General features: G+C 39.6%; 1 protein-coding gene across 4 annotated transcripts in view; it reads right to left on the bottom strand.

Annotated features, from left to right (window-relative positions):
• Positions 1–17,992, bottom strand: part of brsk2b (BR serine/threonine kinase 2b) — a 953,061-nt gene that overhangs the window by 387,991 nt on the left and 547,078 nt on the right. For all 4 annotated transcript variants that reach the window (XM_072592238.1, XM_072592239.1, XM_072592240.1 and 1 more), the window contains exon 3: positions 2,879–2,964. In XM_072592238.1, coding sequence (XP_072448339.1) covers positions 2,879–2,964 — 86 coding nt within the window. The remainder of the gene's footprint in view (positions 1–2,878; positions 2,965–17,992) is intronic.

The raw sequence follows: 17,992 nt of genomic DNA on the forward strand, positions 1-17,992 counted from the left end.
TGCAGCCAAGCTGATGTATGCAGTGGTAGGCTAGGGTGACCATTTTTTCTTTGGCAATTCCTCAAAGCGTCTGTGACATCTGGAGCTCTTTGTGTTATGGATCAATGTCTCAAACCAACACTGGATTCCTTTGACAAACATGCCATAACCTTAAGTAGTGTTCCTGTGACATATCAGAATTATACCTTTGAGAAAAAAGAAACACTCCTTATTAAATTTATCAACTCTCAACCTAAAAGGAAGAAAACAAAAATGCTTTAGTATTTGCTAGCATAAACTGATGGCTGCTTTGATAAAGCAATGGGCTGTAAAGCATCATCTATTGTAGGAGAGTAAAAAAATTTCATTTGGAATGTGGATGGCAATGGCTCATGCGATCTTTAAATCTCCTCATCTCTCAGATGTGAAAAGTTCACATTTTAAAATGTATTTCACAACTGTGGTGTGGGAACTTTGCAAAAACAAACAGAGCTCCCCAAGGTATCAGTGAGCCTTACTTCAGTTGTGGGTAAAGTGTTGGAAAGGATTATAAGAGATAGGATTCATAATCACCTAGAAAGGAAAATTTTGATTAGGGATAGTCAACATGGTTTTGTGGAGGGTAGGCCATGCCTCACAAACCTTATTGAGTTCTTTGAGAAAGTGACCAAACAGGTGGATGATGGTAAAGCGGGTGATGTGGTGTACATGAATTTCAGTAAGGTGTTTGAGAAGGTCCCCCATGGTAGGCTATTGCAGAAAATACGGAGGAATGGGTTTAAGGATGACTTAGCAGTTTGGATCAGAAATTGGCTAGTTACAAGAAGACAGAGGGTGGTAGTTGATAGGAAATGTTTATTCTGGAGTTCAGTTATTAATGGTATGCCACAAGGATCTGTTTTGGGGCCACTGCTGTTTGTCATTTTTAGAAATGACCTAGGTGAGGGTGAAGAAGGATGGGTTAGTAAATTTGTGGATGATACTAAGGTCGGTGGAGTTGTGGATAGTGCAGAAGGATGTTGCAGGTTACAGAGAGACATAGATAAGCTGCAGAGCTAGGCTGAGAGGTGGCAAGTGGAGTTTAACATGGTAAAGTGTGAGGTGATTCACTTTGGAAGGAGTAACAGGAATACAGAGTACTGGGCTAATGGTAAGATTCTTGGTAGTGTGGATGAGCAGAGAGATCTCGGTGTCCACGTGCATAGATGCCTGAAGGTTGCCACCGAGGTTGATAGGGTTGTTAAGAAGGCATACAGTGTGTTAGGGCTTTATATGGTCATTGGTAGAGGGCTTGAGTTTTGGAGTCATGTTGCTGCTGTACAAAACTCTGGTGCAGCTGCACTTGGAGTATTGCGTACAGTTCTGGTCACTGCATTACCAGAAGGCTGAGGAAGCATTGGAAAGGATGCAGAGGGGATTTACCAGGTATGGAGGGAAGGGATTATGAGGAAAGACTGAGGGACTTGAAGCTGTTATTGTTAGAGAGAAGAAGATTGAGAGGTAACTTAATAGAGACATACAAGATGATCAGAGGATTAAATAGAGTGGACAGTAAGAGCCTTTTTTCTCAGGTGGTGATGGCTAGCATAAGGGGACATAGCTTTAAATTGAGGGGTATTAGGTGTAGGACAGGTGTCAGAGGTAGGTTCTTTACTCAGATTAGTAGGGGTGTGGAACACCCATCCTGCAACAGTCGTAGACTCGCCAACTTTAAGGGCGTTTAAATGGTCATTGGATAAACATATGGATGATAATGGAATAGTGTAAGTTAGATGGACTTCAGATTGGTTTCACAGCATCATCAAGGGCCAAAGGGCCTGTACTGTGCCGTAATGTTCTATGTTCTATCATGAACATAGGCTCAGAGTCAATACCATGGAGAGAATCCTCTGTGGAAGAATTCACTTGGCTTGACATCAGCAAGGGAAATCTTCACGTGAAGTGGCTGCCCAAAGATGTCTACTAAAAAGCCAATTTATACTTGCATCTAAATTAAAACAATATAATATGTACCAGTAAGGACATACAATTACCAAGATTTTTATTTTAAATTCTGACTTTTGACTCCTCAGTCAGGGACCCGTCTATAACCTTGACACCCAGTGGGCAGTTCAACTTCTGGATTAGATATGCTTTAATGCTCTCAGTGAATTTCAGAAAAGTATTTCTACGGCACCATTACTTTCCATTTTGCAAACTAGCCATCCTTATGATCTCTCCAAGTGGAACAGGTAGTTTAGTGGCAAATTAAATGCATTTCTCTTCTGTAGACCTATGCTTGAAAACCAACGGCAGCCATCTAAACTCACTCCCTTGAATATTTTCTGGACGTAAATTTTAAGCAAGACTCTTTGTGGCAAGACAATTGATCATATTATTCAGTTCCGTTCTCACCTCCTGGTAACATTTGAGCATTCTGAAGATTATTTTAATATTCAGCTCTCAGAATCACTAACAGAAATGAGTGTATCATTACAATTACATTACATTTGATATTAGAAGCCAAAAGATAATTCTGGTGAAAAGTTAAGGCCTTACCTAAGTGGATAGCACCAATTTTATTATTTTAAGAATATTATATGTGCACATGCAATGTAACATGGGCTTTAACGTCTTTGGTTTATGAAATATCAGTTTTCATTTTTTAAAGAACATACTTCAGTTATATGAATACTAACACATCACATTGACTGCAAGTCTTTCAGGTAAACAAGTTCAAATGTTTAGATCAGGATGTGAAATAACTTACCTCTCACTTTAAAGTACATTTTAAAATGCAATTTATATATTAAAGATAGGTTTAGATGACGTGAACTGAAGAATGTTCATTATAAAGCAATGCATTATACATCATCAGAAACAAAACAACATTTTCAGTTAAAATCAAACATATACCTACAAATATTTTTTATTTTCATAGACGTCGTGTAGCTTTAAAACATGTGGATGTTCTATTAACTTCAGGATAGCTATCTCCCGTTCTACCTAAAAGACAAAAAGAGAGAAATATTATACTAATACTCTAAACAACAAAGCAATAAAGTTAGTGTTGTAAATTGATGCTAAATTATGATTTTACAGCATAAATTTCTGTATTTATTAGGGGAAACAAGTGTAATTATTTCATTCCACTGACTACACCATGGAAATTGTGTAGAACTGAAACATCACATTATCAAAAGTAGCTTAATTAGCTGTTATTTGAAATTCTGAATGAATTAAAAGGAATAATTGACATTATGACCCAGAGAGTTATAACAAAATCAAATACACAACTGTTTAACATCTGGGATTTATCTATCCACAATAGAATATTCAACCAAGAATAAACATTAGGACAAAGTTATCATGTGCCATTTCCAGTAACAATTTATTCCAGTACATACATTGTAGTGCATGTTCTATCAGGTAATTGAAATATATACATTTTTATTAAATATTACCCTGAAATTAAAATTACTGTAAGAAATAATATTCACCTTTGCTCACCATAATTTCTCAATAGCCCAGTTGGATAACATCTGACACAGCTATCTTAATGTCCAATTATCCCAGAACTCTTTGTAGTGATTCAGGGAACATACAGACTTCATGCTATTGGCTACTTTGAATGAAGGCAGCATACAATGCAATGCCAAAAGCATGGACAAGTGCTTGCACACTGTAGCAGAAGGAAAGGGAGGTGCACATGAGCTGCGACAGGTTTGTGGAAGACTCCCTCAGGAAGAATGAAATTGACAGCTGCACAATAGGACTGCAGGTCTGGTTCAAGATACTCTGGCACAGCAGGGGCCTGTTTTAGAAGGTGGTGACTTGATGAGAGGTTCCCTCTTCCCATAGGGGCCCAGAGATTGTACCTACAGAGCAGCAGCAGATAGACATTGTTTACAATGTAACTACTGGATTAGTGGTGCTGGAAGAGCACAGCAGTTCAGGCAGCATCCAACGAGCAGCGAAATCAACGTTTCGGGCAAAAGCCCTTCATCATATTCCTGATGAAGGGCTTTTGCCCGAAACGTTGATTTCGCTGCTCGTTGGATGCTGCCTGAACTGCTGTGCTCTTCCAGCACCACTAATCCAGTATTTGATTTTCAGCATCTGCAGTCATTGTTTTTACAATGTAACTAGTCAAGACACTCAAGTGGAAATTTCAGTTCTCACACAAGTGATCAAGTTCAATGAATGCATCATCAAATTCCGTATCCATTCAAATTAAATCATTAGCCTCATACACTGCTCTATTCACCCCACCTCCCAAATATCCTCAACAAACACAACTCATACATTAAGTTAATGCTCACCTCACCTTTGTGTCTCTCAGGTCGTACACATCAACCATGGCAGTCACGTCACCCTAACACTTTAACTAATGGTTTTCTCTCCTCTGGGACAAAGGTTGTACATTACTGTCAATAACCCATATATCCCGGAGGTCACAGACACTGACGGTTGACCTCAAACCCCATGGAGTTGATTGTGTGACCAACCCTAATACTGTTACAACCCATATGGTGGTCAGTGGGGTTGAAAACATTGGTGACAAAAATGGTAGAGGATAATGCGTTGTATCCGGAGATTCTTGGGTGTAAGTTGAAGACTGGGGGGAGGGGGGGGGTGGTGGTTCTAGCTTTGTTGCAGATAGAGGAGTGGGGTTCCAGGTGGAGATGTGCAGTTCCAGGGTGGGGGTGCAGGAAGTAGAGGAGATGCGAAAGAGGGCATTGTTGATCACATGGGTGGAGAAATTGCAGTCTTTGAAATAGGAGGACATCTGGCATGCCACTTGGGAGGGGAAGTTGCAGCCATTATCCTCTGCCATTTTCACCACCTACAGTCAGACCAATCCACCAAAAAATATGTTTCCTTCTCCATCTTTATCTGCAATCTGCAGAGACCATTCCCTCCATGACTCCCTCATTAGGTTCAAACCACCCCCCCCCCCTACCAATGCATCCTCTACACCTGGCACTTGCCCCTTGCTGCCACATGAGGTGCAAAACCTGCACCCACACCACTGTCCAATGCGCTAAAAGATCAGTTTAAATCCAGTGGAGATTTTCCTGCACAACTACTCACTTTATCTACTGCCTCCGTTGCTCTCAATGTGATCCTCTCCATGTCAGGGAGACAGGGTGCCAACTCCCAGAGAAGTTCAGAGAACATCTCTGGGACACATGCACCAAACAATCTTACTGTCCTGTGGCCAACCATTTCAACTCCTCCTCACACACCCCCAAGGACATGAAAATCCTGGGTCTCTTCCACTGGCAAATCAAAGCCACCTGCCAACTGGAGGAAAAAATGCCTCATCTTTGCCTAGAGACCCTACACCATGGGCCTTAACATTGACTTCACCAGTTTCCAAATCTCCCCTCCCCAAGCCTCATCCCAGATCCAACCCTCCAACTTGGCACTACACTCTTGACCTGTCCATCTTCCTTCCCACCTATCTGCTCCACCCTTTCCACAGATCTATCACAATTACCTCCCATTTACATCCACCTATCACCATTCATCTATTTTCTGCCCAGTTCCAGCCCCACCCCCACCCCATTATTTATCTCTCCGCTCCCTTCCACTTCCACAATTCTGATCAAGGACTTATGCCTGAACTGTCAATTCTCCTTAGATTTAGAAGCAAAGAGGTTCTTCTGCAGCTGTACAGGGGCCCTGATGAGACCATACCTGTGCAGTTCTGGTCTCCAAATTTGAGGAAAGACATTCTGGCTATTGAGGGAGTGCAGCGTAGGTTCATGAGGTCAATTCCTGGAATGGTGGGACTACCTTATGCTGAAAGATTGGAGCGACTGGGCTTGTATACCCTTGAGTTTAGAAAACTGAGATGGGATCTGATTGAGGCATATAAGATTATTAAAGAATTGGACACTCTGGAGGCAGGAAACTAGAGGACACAGCTTAAAAATACGGGGTAGACCATTTAGGACAGAGATGAGGAGAAACTTCTTCACCCAGAGAGTGGTGGCTGTGTGGAATGCTCTGCCCCAGTGGAGGCCCAGTCTCTGCATTCATTTAAAAAAAAAGAGTTGGATAGAGCTCTAAAGGATAATGGAATCAAGCGTAATGGAGATAAGGCAGGAACAGGATACTGATTAAAGATGATCAGCCATGATCATATTGAATGGTGGTGTAGGCTCGAAGGGCAGAATGGCCTACTCCTGCACCTATTGTCTATTGTCCTACTCCTCAGATGCTGCCTGACCTGATGTACTTTTCCAGCACCACACCTTTTGACTCTGGCTCTCCAGCATCTGCAGTTCTCACTTTCTTCTAGTTCATTACAATCCCCACCATAGATGTCCACTATCCTAACAAGGCCATTTGCATTTTCTACATGCTTCTCTTTGGACAGGATGATCCTTCTCCTGACATAAACAGCATCAGTAACCTCTGTTTTATAACAGTGGATGGTAAACTGGAGGACCTTACAGACGTTGCCGGCTCAAGTATTCCAAAGCAAACAAATTCAGGGCCATAGTTATCTTCACAATGACAGGAACACCAGTCTTGCCCTGTTAGGAAGTTTCAGTCAGTCTACAAAACAGATTTCAAAGGACACCTCATTCCAGAGAAGTGAGCTGATACACACACTACTGACTTATTTTGATAAGAAAAATGCTTCCATTAAACCCAAGATCGAGAAGACCTTCTGCCAAGACCACTTCCCATTTTCTGCTCTGGGAGCAACTTGGCCTTTTCAATGCTTTCTTGGCTCTAATCCTGTGGCCAATGGAAGCTACACCACCATCCTTGTCTGGTTGAACTAGACTGTTGACTTTAACATTATTGATTTCATGAACTGCAAATAATTCTGCACACCACACAGCACTTTAATAAACTCATCACAGGTAGTAGAAAATACCCAGCAATTTACCTGAAAAGTAGTTGATGGAAGTTTTTTAAAAAATACTGTTTAAGAAGAGTGGTGTGTGGGTGGTGTGTTACTGAAAGCACCTGCAGGGTCAGTGAAGTTGAAACAGCAGAACTATCATCAATTCAGCATTTTATTTTAACTGATATAATGATCTGCTTACCACCAATACTTGTGCCAACATCCAAAATGGTGGACAGTTTGTGTCACACCAGAAGTGGTCATGTGACAGATGCCCTTTGATAAAACTGGCACTTCAGGCACCAAACTATTTGGGCACTACAGAGTTAAACTTGATGGTTCTGGTATTTATTATACTAATTATCTCCTAAGAAAAACCGTACAACTGAATTTTATTGACCATTTTCAACTACTTTCCATACCTGTGTATTGTGACTTCCTCTAGAGAATTACTGCAAAGTCAATTAATAATCCAGACATATTTTATGGAAATTCCTGCTTTGGGGACTTTCAATTTAACAGATCGCGCCTCTGTGGATTATTAAGATCCCTTCATGTATATAATAGCCCTCATTAACATTAAGTAAAAAGCAAGTCTTAAAATTTGCGGTTAGAAGTAAAATTGTGAAAAACAATGGATCCCTCATGCAGAATAATTTTGCAAATGCAAATTATTCCTGTTGCACAGTGAATTTCTAAACAAAGGAATAATTCATGAGAAATGGGTATCATGAACAAAGGCAGTAGCTATTAGCCACCCCTCAAGAATGTGGTGGAGAGTTATGATTCTTGAACTATTGCAGTAGTTGTGGTGAAGAAACAGTGCTGTGATGTACAGAATTCCACGATTTTAACCCAACAGCAATGAAGAAATATTTGCATCTGTATAGTGAATGGTGCAGAGGGGAACTTGCAGGCCACTCTGTTCCGATGTATCTGCTTCCCTTCTGCTTGCCCTTGTTAGAGGTCACGGGTTTGGAAGATGTTGAATAAGAAACTTTACCAATTTACTGACAGAGCACTACGCAGGGTAATCAGCAACTTGTTTCTTTACTCAGGTTTGGCTCAATACCATGAGACATCTTGGGAACCAGAATCAATGTTGTGCAATGCTAAGGTCACTTCTCCCAAAACTGTACATAGTACCGAAAGTTCTGGCAGGTCAGTTCTGCCAGTACACAAACAAATTGCTGCCTGAGTTCAGCAGGTCTGGCAGCCTCTGAGGGAAGAAAATGGAATTAATGTTTCAAGTGCAGTGCCTCTTCATCAGAAGTGTTAGCAGCTAGGAAAAAGTGGCACTTATGCTGAAAACCTTGTTAACTCTGCTTTCTTCGCAGTGATGTTACCAGACCTGCTGAGTTTCACCACCCTATTTTAGTTTTTATTTCAGATGTCCAACTGTTCTTTATTTTACTACCTTGCCAGTTGGTCAGGATATACACAGAGATGGTCATAGAGGAGTTGTGAGCAGTGTGGTTCACAAACTGTGTCAGGATGCTGTCTACAGGACACAAAGCCTCAGTTGTTAGTGAAGAGGAACCTTTCAGGGTTGACTGGGCTCGATATGCCTTTGTGTTCTGAATTTGGTACCCAGGTACTTGCAATTATATTGGTATTTTTCATAGCACTTTAATACACCTAGTAGTTCACTGCATTCATATTTTCATAATTCTGGCAGCAATCCAGGAGAAGATTGTGATGGTCTGGTTACAAATGACCCAATTTCACAAATTAAGAACAAATAAAGACAACACCTTACAACAACAAACAGTATGTTGTGGAATACTTGAAGCAGCAGGCTATATTAAGTGTGTGGATAACATTTTTGTACCTTGCCCAGTTAATGGTTTTCCTGTTAATTTTACCACAGAAGATATCAGATGTCAAGACGGAGGATCCAAGAGAAGATGGGGTCAAGCCTCACTAATGCATTAAAGATGATTCTAAGTGTGTGAGTAAGTCATCACAGAAATCTAACAAGTAGCTGAGTCATTAAAGCACATGTTTCTGTCAAACAGAGACATTTGCTCAGGAAGGTTACAGACAATCTTGGAACTTTACAATTATTATGATACCAAGGAAACAATTAAGTACTTTCAAGGCAAGTACAGTTCCAAAAATATGCTGCTTCATTGATAAAGCTCTCTGGAAACAAGCAGCTTTTCCTTCAAGGACAAATATACACACGTATGATCTCAGCTGATGTTATTCCCAGCAAGCCAGCTCCCAGATAGTAACGTGGCTTGATGGATCATTTTTATTTCTCTGGTTTTAGCAAAATAGTCTCTTGATGAAATATACGCATGAAATCGCATAGATTTGGCTTTAATAAAATGGAAGTTTATCACAAAAGAAATGAAGATAGTTTGGATTATTCTATTTTATCTAATTATAATGCAAATTCAAGGATTTCTGAACATATAAAATATAACTTCATTAATCCCAAAACTCCTTTATAAACTGAAAAGGAACAAAACAGCATTAGTATAGTACCCAAAATACCACTTGTACAACATTTACACCAGCATCCCTATATCTAACACCTTGATAAGTTTAAGTCACTTGTAACCTAAATGTTAGCCTGGAATTTCTTCCTGGAGCCTATTTAATACACCTATTTAAATGTGCTCAGATTTAAGTGGTCTCATCAATGCTTAATCCCAACCCTTCTAGGCTGGGAATAATACTAACTCTTCACTTTAAGGTCACCGTAGTACATTGCATATTTTCCCTAATCAGGAGCATTTTTCTACACTGTTATCTTATTACAAGTCCTCACTGGACCATGTCCCACTTAACGTCAAAGGTCTCCTCCCCCTTCTTCCCCCATCCTTTGTTATGGGAGCATTTCCCTTAAGCTCATTAAAAAATTAAACTCCAGAAGTCTAACAAATGTTGTGGCCCCATTATTTCATTGCTGAGTTTTAAGACAACTTAAATAAACAAGTCCATCAGTTGTGCACAAAAGTCATTAACTCTAAAGCCAAGTCTAACAAAAAGGTGCCACCATGCAGTCTTATGTGAAATTCCTATCATTATTCATCAACCATACATTAAAAAGTTAACTAACTACAAAAGGTGATGAAAATAACTTTGATTGTCAAACACACTCGTGACTATACCCACCAAATGCCAACTTTGGCATTTCATGTAGATTTAAACCAGAACTAGAGAGCCTCATAGCGCAATGGCAACAATTATAGCACAGTTCTGATTTTAAATTACCACATTAGCATGTTTGTGCTGCTGCATCTGGACAAAGGACATCTAAGTACGGAGGGCATAGAGGACATTGTCAGGAGTATGGAGAGTTTTGAAAGCCAAAATAAAAAAGGGCTTCAATGCAAGACACTTCACAGCAGTGTAACTGGACAAAGTTTGATCATTAACCAAATAAGGAGGCATTGGGATTGATGGCTAAAAAAAATTGTTCCAACCATGTTGATAGACTTTATGCACAGACAGTGACCATCTACAGTAAATTCTGAAAAAAAGATTCCGTCAATTAAAACTTTCTCTGTTACTGCACTGTTTAAATGCCAGTTATTTAAAATAGGACTACTTAATTGAAAGGAACATTCAACTCAGAATTTACATGTTTATTGACTAGAAGGGTGTAAGATAATGAAGCCAGAAATCTGAAAATTAGAATGTATATAGTGAAACAAGAATAAAGGACAGTCTTCAATGCTAGTCTGTATATTACTAATTAGTACAGTATTAGAAAATAAAATTTTGACTGGATCAATGGTTCAAACATTAGGAAAGTATCTTGTCTAGGACCAGAAGGATACCAATGTAATATTCCTTTCAAGATTTTGATGTCTTTTAGAGAATGACATCATTCTCTGGGAAGCAACTTTGCAAAAGGTTCAGAAGAGCAAATCTCTGATTCAATAGTTGAAAGTCTGAGTAGCAAGTAAAAGCCACCTGGGTGGACTAGGAAGGTTATAATAATAGGCTGACAGAAGAATTCAAATGGCAATCTCATTCTTCAAGATCTTTTATCCATCTGTCTATCTTTCAGTTCTCTAGTACTGCACAAGCAGACATCTATTATCAATTATGTCATTTCACTGATGCCTCTTTTCCATTTAGAAGCATTCTCAAGAGCTCTCTGTAGAAGTAAGGTGCTATGACTGAAGGCTCCATCCATAAGGTGGTGGTCATGTGTAAAATAAGTCTTATGAATCATTCTTTGCAAACAACTTTTTTTCAATCTTTTGTCTCATGGATAAGATAGGGAAGAGAAGTGAAAGGAAATCGAACAGAGACCAGCGAATCTTCACATATGCCAGTCCATTTTTCTAGGTCAAACAGCCCAAGGTAACAAACAGAGGATATTACATCTCTTAAGAATTAAAATCTGTGCCTTTAAAATTATATTCTTCATCATGGGTTATACCAAATATCTATATAATTTGTGTTAAATCTTACATCAGTATACAATTCTATGTTAAATAATTTAACTTTTTAAATAGTTCTCTTTATTAACACTTATTTGTAAATTATTGCCACGTTACCTTTGAAAGTATTTGATCATGTTCACATTGTAATTTGTGTTTTATAAACACAATCAACATTACAATGCATTTGATTCAGAACATTAATGTCTTTCATACTTCCATAACAAGTGAATTCAAATATTTCACAATAGTAATATGTTAATTGTTGGAAGAAATTCCTAGGACGGTTAATTTCTATCAACCTCCTCCTTCACAGCAATTGTGACGTGCAAGGGAAATGTGTATTTTAATGGAGTTGCCGCAAATCCGGTTATGATTGTTGTATGAGTGGAACAGGATTTCTCTACAAAGTGATTACTGCAAATATGCATGATAAATATGCCTGATTCTTCCCTCTTTCCTCCCCCACACCACCACCACATCAAGATTAATCCTGTCAAGTTGAAGTTTTCTTTTAGAGTTATAGAGATGTACAGCATGGAAACAGACCCTTCAGTCCAACTTGTCCATACTGACCAGATATCCCAACCCAATCTAGTCCCACCTGCCAGCATCTGGCCCGTATCCCTCCAAACCCTTCCTATTCATATACCCATCCAAATGCCGTTTAAATGTTGAAATTGTACCAGCCTCCACCACATCCTCTGGCAGCTCATTCCATACACATACCACCCTCTGCGTGAAAAAGTTGCCCTTTAGGTCTCTTTTATATCTTTCCCCTCTCACCCTAAACCTATGCTCTCTATTTCTGGACTCCCTGACCCCAAGGAAAAGACTTTGTCTATTTATCCTCATAATTTTGTAAACCTCTATAAGGTCACCCCTCAGACTCCGACGCTCCAGGGAAATCAGCCCCAGCCTGTTCAGCCTCTCCCTATAGCTCAAATCCTCCAACCCTGGCAACATCCTTGTAAATCTTTTCTGAACCCTTTCAAGTTTCACATCTTTCCGATAGGAAGGAGACCAGAATTGCACACAATATTCCAACAGTGGCCTAACCAATGCCCTGTAGAGCCGCAATATAACCTCCCAACTCCTGTACTCAATACTCTGACCAATAAAGGAAAGCATACCAAACGCCTTCTTTTAAAATCAAGGTATACACCTTCAGAGACTGACCATCTCCCTCTTCATATCATTTGGTGATTGAGAGCTGTTAATCAAGGCCTATGATGCCATAATATCACAATGAGGCAAATAGAAGAGGTAGGCTCCAAGAACTATCTCAAGTGATAGTGGGATTAAACCAGAGTTGTTGCTGCTGTTGAGCAGCATATACTTTTAACCATCTGAGCCAACTGACCTGACTCCACTAAACCAACCATACAACTTTTTAAGAGGTTAAACTGTAAGAACATTGAAGTTTAATTGGCCCATAAAAGAATCAATTGCCTGGATTCCACATGTCCTATAGCAGCCCGTGGGGTTCATCATTTCATCCTTCCTTTCTGTAAAATAACTGACTGCTACTAATCCCAATTTTCTGTTCTTTCACTATTTTACATACCCATGCTGCTACTGTACCATCAATTCCAGCAGCTTCAAATTTTGTTGTCAAGTTCATAACTTTTTAAAATTATATTTGTCATGAGGTGTGGCCATCATTGGCTAAGCCAGCTTTAGATGACCTCCCTTTCCCCATGAAAGGATGTCTCACCTTTACCTGGACTAGCTCCTCTTTGAAAGCCTCCCACTGTTTATCTGTTAAGCTTCAAATCTAATCTACCTAGACCACATAGCTCTTTAATTGACTGAAATTAACTTTCCACAAATTGCAGATTGTGACATTTGATTTGTCTTCATCCTTGTCCATAACAAAAGTATTAATATAATTGCAGCTCTTTCTTCTGTTAAATAATCCTATCTATAATGTTATCTGCAATTTGTCATTGCTTATAAAGGTAAGGAAGAAATAATAAGAAATGTCTTGGACACAATAATTTATTTGGCCCTTCTGTTGAGTTGATAGCTTGGCATATATTCTAATGAACATGGAGGATAATAATTAAAAAAATCATATACCATGAATTCTTGATAACTGGAAGCAGCTTACTCAAGAACACATTATTCACCACTGACAGCAACAGCTTGTGTCATTATTTGAGCACGCCTCAGAGAAACAAAATTGTGGTTAAAGCTCCATTCCATTGCACGAGTACATCATGTGGATTACCATTTCCGTGTGATACTGAAAGGATGTTACATTTTCAGTACTTTCAGATGACTTACAGAAACATTTGTGGCTCTTGTGGTACTGAAGAAGGGCAATGAATTTTCCTAACATTCCTTTGTCAACAAACACCACCACAAATAGATTAAACAAATATTTATCCTTTCTGAAGAAGGGTCACTGGACCCGAAACAGTTAACTCTGCTTTCTCTCCACAGATGCTGGTAGATGTGCAGAGTTTTTCCAGCAATTTCTATTTTTATTTCTTTATCTCTTCATTGTCATTTAAGGGACATCTTTGTGAACAAATTGGTTGCGTGGTGTGTTTACATTACAGTAATAATTTACTTACAGCAAAGTGCTTTGGGATATTCTGAAGACACAAAGTGCTAAATAAACATAAGAGTTTAACAATTTTAGAGCATGAGCACCTCCCTCTATGTTCAGTACCCATCCCCATACCCCAGGTCCTGTTCTGTACATATTGATCCCAGTACAGCTAACCCATTTACAACTAATCATAGTTCCCGTTATCACCTATTCAGCACTCTCCTCATCTTTTCCGACTTACTATCCGTTTGTCTGTCTCCCATCTCCCCGCCCCCCGGCAACCCCCACCCCCACCCCCACACCCACCTCCTCCTTCCTAGGTGCTGTTTCCATCTATTCATCTCATTCATTCCCTTCTGCTCCCCCCAAAACGTCATCAACAGAAAGACCACCACTCCCTAGCTGGATTTCAGTTCTGACAAAAGAGTCACTGGATCCAAAACGTTAACTTTGCTTTCTCTCCACTGATGCATTCCAGATTTTCGCCAGCAATTTGTTTTGTTTCAGATTTCCACCATCCACTGTAATTTGTTTTTTGCTTAGCTGTTATGGAAATGTAGCTGCGTATAGCTGGTGGTTTTTTTCTGCAGAATATTCACAAGGAGGTTTGCAAATTCGAGTTTCAATGAGCCTTTGTGACCCCCCACAACCATCTGAATCTGAACCTTAAATTGCAATACGAGGAAGAATAACTGGCATTTGCACATATCATTCAACTGCAAAAACATTCAGCAGCCCATAAAGGTACACACTGAGGTTAGATGTTAGGAACAATAAATAAATAAATTAATTAAACAGTAATTAATCAAAAAGAAACTCTGGACTCCCTTTAAACCAATTAAATTTGGTGCAGCACTTCATTCTGAAAGAGACACAGTCAGCTTTGAACTCAAGTCAACTAAGACTCATATTTGAATTAGGTGTTGAGCTCAGACTGGGCGGCACGGTGGCACAGTGGTTCGCACTGCTGCCTCACAGCGCCGGATACCCGGGTTCAATTCCCGCCTCAGGCGACTGACTGTGTGGAGTTTGCACGTTCTCCCCGTGTCTGCGTGGGTTTCCTCCGGGTGCTCCGGTTTCCTCCCACAGTCCAAAGATGTGCAGGTCAGGTGAATTGGCCATGCTAAATTGCCCGTAGTGTTAGGTAAGGGGTAGATGTAGATGCAGATGTAGGGGTATGGGTGGGTTACGCTTCGGCGGGGCGGTCTGGACTTGTTGGGCCGAAGGGCCTGTTTCCACACTGTAAGTAATCTAATCTAATCTACTTTAGACTCTAGAATTTCATAAGGCCTATACATTTGCACAGTACTGAGGGACATTACAGTGTTGGCTGTGGTCCATCTTACTATTTAAAGAGAACCTGGAGAACACTTCCACTATTTACCCATCAACTAACATCACAAATAAAGGACCTAATCATTATTCCATATGAGGGATCATCTCAAAAAGTAGGCTTCTCTGGTATTTATTAAAAGGAAGCTCACCAAGAAAACTGAGGATGGTGTTGCCATTAATAAAGTAATTAACCTATAAATGATTGGGAATAAACAGAATGAAGGTGGAACCTGCAAAGAATGTTAGGAGATTTATTGAGAATCAGTTAAAGAGGAGACAGAGCTTTGGAGACTGCAAGCTGGAAAATGCATCTCAGATTAGGCTCATGAGAAAATAAAAGTTAATCAGCAGCCATTGTAAACACAGTAACTTGATGGGGCAACAAACAAGAGCCAAAAGACCAATGATCAGAAGTTGATAAGAAACAAATATTGGGGTTAATAATGGAGATGGCTTTATAATAAGATACATGCATGCTAGAAATGTAAGGAATAAAAGGTTGCTGTGACAGTATAGCAACATGGAGCAGCGATACAGAAAAAAAAATGGGGAAAAAGAAGCACACAAGAGTAATTCACAGTGACAGGATAGGATAGGGAGCCCCTCCATTCTATCAACAACTGGCAGTTAAAGAAAGGAAAAAATAAAGTTACACAATGACTTGCTCTGGTTCAATGTTTTTGTGCGGGTTCACTCCAGGACTATATTAGATTAGATTTTCTACAGTGTGGAAACAGGCCCTACGGCCCAACAAGTCCACACCGACCCTCCGAAGAGAAACCCACCCAAACCCATTCACCTGCCCTATATTTACCCCAGACCAATACACCTAACACTGTGGGCAATTTAGCATGGCCAATTCACCTGACCTACTGACCACTGGGGTCACAATAAGAAGGAACTTAGCTTATTTGGGCGGGGGGGGGGGGGGGGGGGGGGGGGTTGGAGGAGGGAATCATGCAAGCATAAGGGGTTTTCAAAATAAAATTTCAATTAAAATGCCAAACATCCAAGAGATTTCAATACAAATTTGGTAAATGTAATGCATGATTACTTTTGACCCATGTGTATAAGTAGCCCAGATAACATGAGGGGAAATCTTATCCTGATGACCACAAAATGAAGAAGTTCAACATGATCTGGGATTAAGAAACAAAAAAGCAGCCAAGTATGTGATTTTGAAATAAGTAATTAACAGTGAAGAGGTGCAAAGAAAAGGTTAAACAAATAGACAGAGGCGGGGTTTATTCCACAGTACTGCCAGACTCTCTTTCCCACTTAACCTAACTTCCTCACAGTCTGTCTATCTACAGCAGAATCAATTAATCCGAATTCTTTGCTCAATAAACAGACACTTTTCCTATCTCTAATATATTTATAATATAAAACAAAAATATACAGTGATGGTGGACAGAAACCGCATCTGTTTAAAATCTGGATGATTTCATTCCCCCCACATAAGGCACACAACAGTGTCCTGAATGACATTTTATTATTGATGACTCTAGGACAGTCTTGGAAGGTAGAATCTTGATTGCAGGTTAATATTAAATATGCACATACAGGTCTGCCTGAGATACCTCCTTGCGAACAAGACTGCAAGCAATCAAAATGAGAAACTTGACTACAGACTCACTGAAGAATAAATGAGATTAGGCACCAAAATACAGTCAATGTGTTTGTAACTCAACCACAATCTGACCCAATGGTTTGAAGACAGCAGGAAAAGGATCTAAAGGGCAAGGCATTGGACTTGACAGCGCATAATGTTTAAATCAGTTTGAAAACTGTTTCAGTTCTTCTTGCAGTAATTACCAAACTTAAGGTTCTAATGTTGACAATATTGTTTCCACATCTCAACAAAGTGACCTTCCGCAATGCAGTTGCCTATATTGTTGTCAATGCATCATTTGACTGACAACCACAATCTCACAAACAGCATTAAATCAAAAAAAGTCACATTAGAAAAGGAACCAACAGTGTTGAACCTGTGGGTTTGGAGCTGACAGTAGCTGATTTCAAGATGCAGAATGCTTGAACTGTTAGTTGTCACTGGTGAGATACCCCAGCAAGAATAGTCAGGGATCAAGCAGTGAAAGCAGAAAAGGAACCAACCATTCAGCCAAGGGGGTAAACAACACCCCACAGACAGCTGTGTTACATATAGAATGGTGACATGGCAAGAAGAGAGCAGAAGACCAAGACCTTAAGCTGATCATCTGTAGTCAGTGACCAGTCACCGCTCAGCTCCTTCCCATCCTAATGCAATGGTGTGTTCTATGTTTAAAACTATGATTTTTTTTCCATATTTCATAGAAAGTATTAGCAGTTATTGCCTTGAAACTTTCTAAACGATATTGAGAACCCCTGATTTGTAAGAGTACATCAGCTCTTCTACCATAGGCACTCATAATATAAGCCTGAAAGAAAGTAAGCTCACTGTCATATCCTTATTACCTTACAATAGCACCTATACTGTTGTTAACCTCCAAAACTAGACATAGGGATTTTTTGAGAGAGACCCTTCCTTGTGTATAGTCACTGACCTTTAAGTGGTCATCAAAGCACTGCAGAATGCTTTCTCTTTCTGTCACATAGATGAAGCCATAATGAAAAGCAACAGCAGTCAGCAGAGATGAAAAATACAAATAAAAACTGTGATATTAAACTTCTTTGTATCACAGTCTAAAAATATGGTACCTTTAATTGCATGAAGATTATATGAAATAATTCTGATAAAATTATTAAGAAGCACCATAATATATTTAGAATATTATTATCTCTTGCTTCCTCCATAAATCGAACTAGATCACCACTCATCTTTCATTAGTACACTACCTAATAATAGAACTCCCAGGAATGTAT

The sequence above is a fragment of the Chiloscyllium punctatum genome, chromosome 22 (genome assembly GCF_047496795.1).
Source record: "Chiloscyllium punctatum isolate Juve2018m chromosome 22, sChiPun1.3, whole genome shotgun sequence".
Lineage (NCBI taxonomy): Eukaryota > Metazoa > Chordata > Chondrichthyes > Orectolobiformes > Hemiscylliidae > Chiloscyllium > Chiloscyllium punctatum.